This window comes from Galeopterus variegatus, unplaced genomic scaffold, assembly GCF_000696425.1.
Source record: "Galeopterus variegatus unplaced genomic scaffold, G_variegatus-3.0.2 Scaffold493, whole genome shotgun sequence".
Lineage (NCBI taxonomy): Eukaryota > Metazoa > Chordata > Mammalia > Dermoptera > Cynocephalidae > Galeopterus > Galeopterus variegatus.
In genome coordinates, this window is record NW_007726604.1 from 464,618 (window position 1) to 466,863 (window position 2,246).

Sequence of the window (2,246 nt, forward strand, 5' to 3'; positions counted from 1 at the left end):
ATTTAAGGTGAGACTTGGAGGTGACCAAGGGAAGAGTGGACAGTCATGTTCCAAGCAGAACTCTCAGGGGTACAGAGGCAGGACAGGGCCTGGCAGCGGGAGGACCAGGAGGCCCAGGGTGGGGAAACTGGAGAGGTCAGCAGGTGCCCTGTCCTTCAAGCCCTTGGAGGTCATGCTGAGAGTGGAGACTTTTGTCCTTTGTGGAAAGGGGAACACTTAAAGATTTTAAGCAGGAGTGACCTCCCTCAGTTACATTGTGGAAAGAGGTCGTCCCTGTGGGGAAGGCACAGCAGGAGGCAAGGTCAAGGTGAGGAGGAGGTTGGGAGGCTGCTGTCTGCTACGGACTTGGTCTTAAGGGGTGAGAGCAGTGATGGAGAGGAGGATGCAGATGTTTAATATCTGGGGATGCAGAATTGAGAGATTTGGGCAATTGACTAGAGGGATAAGGAGAAGACATTGGCAAGGATGTCATCAGGCCTCTGGCATGAGAAGCTGGAGAGACAGGAGCCATCGGATGGGACAGAGATGGTTGGAGGAGGAGCAGGTTTGCTGAGGAGGGCTGGCCTGTCCCTGGAGACTAGAGGTCAGCTCAGATGCTGAGACAGGAAGCAGAGGGGAAGGAGCTCCTGCCTGTCCCAGGTCATTTGTAAGTTTGTGGAATGATAGAATTAAAAGGTGACGCGAGTTTTCACACGAACTTCTTGAAGCACCCTCGCACAAACTACTTGCATGTGGTCAAATGTTATCCATTCACTGGTTTTGAAGCAGTGCATATTCTCAGCCCTGTTCTTTTGGGTTTTGGCTCTAGGTGCCACTATGAACGAGACTGCAGAGACAACTGCGGTGTCACCCCCTTTATGGATGCAATTCAGTGTGGTCATGTCCACGTGGCCAGGCTGCTCCTCGAAAAACATGAGGTATAAAAATGGGTGTTTTATTCCTTTGCTTCTTCCTACAAATCTTAGATCACAGGGTAAGCAGAGCTCATCGTCCTTCAGATTCTTGGTTCAAATCCCAGCTCTGCCAAGTTCTGCAAGGGACCCCTTGACCTCTTTAAGCATCAGCGTTCCCAGCTGTAAAATGGAGACAAATTTAATTTCTTTAGAAGGTTCCTAGAAGGATTAAATAATATAATGTACATAAAGCAGTTAGCGAAGTAAGCATTCAGTAAGTAGTTGCCTTTGGTAGTCATAACAACCACTGTCTCTGCTGACTGTGCTTTTGTTACTATAGTCTGGAACATTGAATCTTAACCATTTTTTTTGGTTAGAGAGTCCTTTGAGAATCAGAAGTTATGTATCCTCTGCCCAGAGAAACGTACCAGACAACTGAGTTTTGCCAGACTGTCAGCAGGTGTGTGGACCTGAGTTTCCCTGCCATTCATCTTCTTTGCCCTTCTCTCCTGCAGATATAACAGGCACCCTAGCTCAGCAGCTCGCCAAGAGGGCAGAGGTCCTTTAGGGCTTTGACTGCAGCGAGATGGCTTAAGGATGTTTCCAAAAGGAGGCAATAAAGTGCATGGTAATTTATATCCTTCTTTCTAAATTGTTCACAGATTGAGTGAGATGAACTGGGAGCCGGTATTTTCCATCTCTTCTTCCTCTCTTCCCTCCTGTACACTCCCCCCCCCCCCCCCCCCGAGGATTTCTCAGTGATCTGGAAGTTCCTGGCTCCATGAGTGGCACATTGTAGAATCCTGAGCACAATCATCATCCATCCATAGTCCATATTTCACTTTTTCTACCCTTAAAGTGGAATTAGATGATTATGGAGTCAGTCTCTGGAATCCTTAGAGGAGCATGTAACATTCATGAATATAATATAGTATACATACTTTTATAAATATAGGAAATGCCTTATAATAAATATTGTGTGGTATGGCAATGATAATATTAAAAGTGTAACACAATGGGCCGGCCCCGTGGCTCACTTGGGAGAGTGCGGCTCTGGGAGAGTGCGGCTCTGGGAGAGTGCGGCGCTGGGAGTGCCGAGGCTGCGGATTCGGATCCTATATAGGGATGGCCGGTGCGCTCACTGGCTGAGCGCGGTGTGGGCAACACCACGCCAAGGGTTACGATCCCCTTACCAGTCACAAAAAAAAAAAAAAAAAAGTGTAACACAAAATGCTATTATGTTGAGCCATAAAATATAAGTGGCCTATTTAATGTCTTCCTTCATAGGCTTTTACTTGGCCATTATGATCGTCCAACTTTTGGTTTCATAGCCGGGAGGGAAATGCTTATAAT

At 47.2% G+C, this 2,246-nt stretch overlaps 1 protein-coding gene across 6 annotated transcripts in view; it reads left to right on the forward strand.

The window, feature by feature from the left end:
• The window catches only part of ANKRD16 (ankyrin repeat domain 16), a 7,570-nt gene extending 5,607 nt beyond the window's left edge, over positions 1 to 1,963 (forward strand). For 2 of the 6 annotated variants that reach the window (XM_008569416.1, XM_008569417.1), the window contains exons 4-5: positions 809 to 917; positions 1,556 to 1,594. In XM_008569416.1, the coding sequence (XP_008567638.1) occupies positions 809 to 917; positions 1,556 to 1,564 (118 nt within the window). In that variant the 3' untranslated portion in view covers positions 1,565 to 1,594. Of the gene's footprint in view, positions 1 to 808; positions 1,530 to 1,555 lie in introns of those variants that run through there. The other 4 variants (XM_008569418.1, XM_008569415.1, XM_008569413.1 and 1 more) reach the window with 3 other exon arrangements.
• Positions 1,964 to 2,246: the final 283 nt, after the last annotated feature.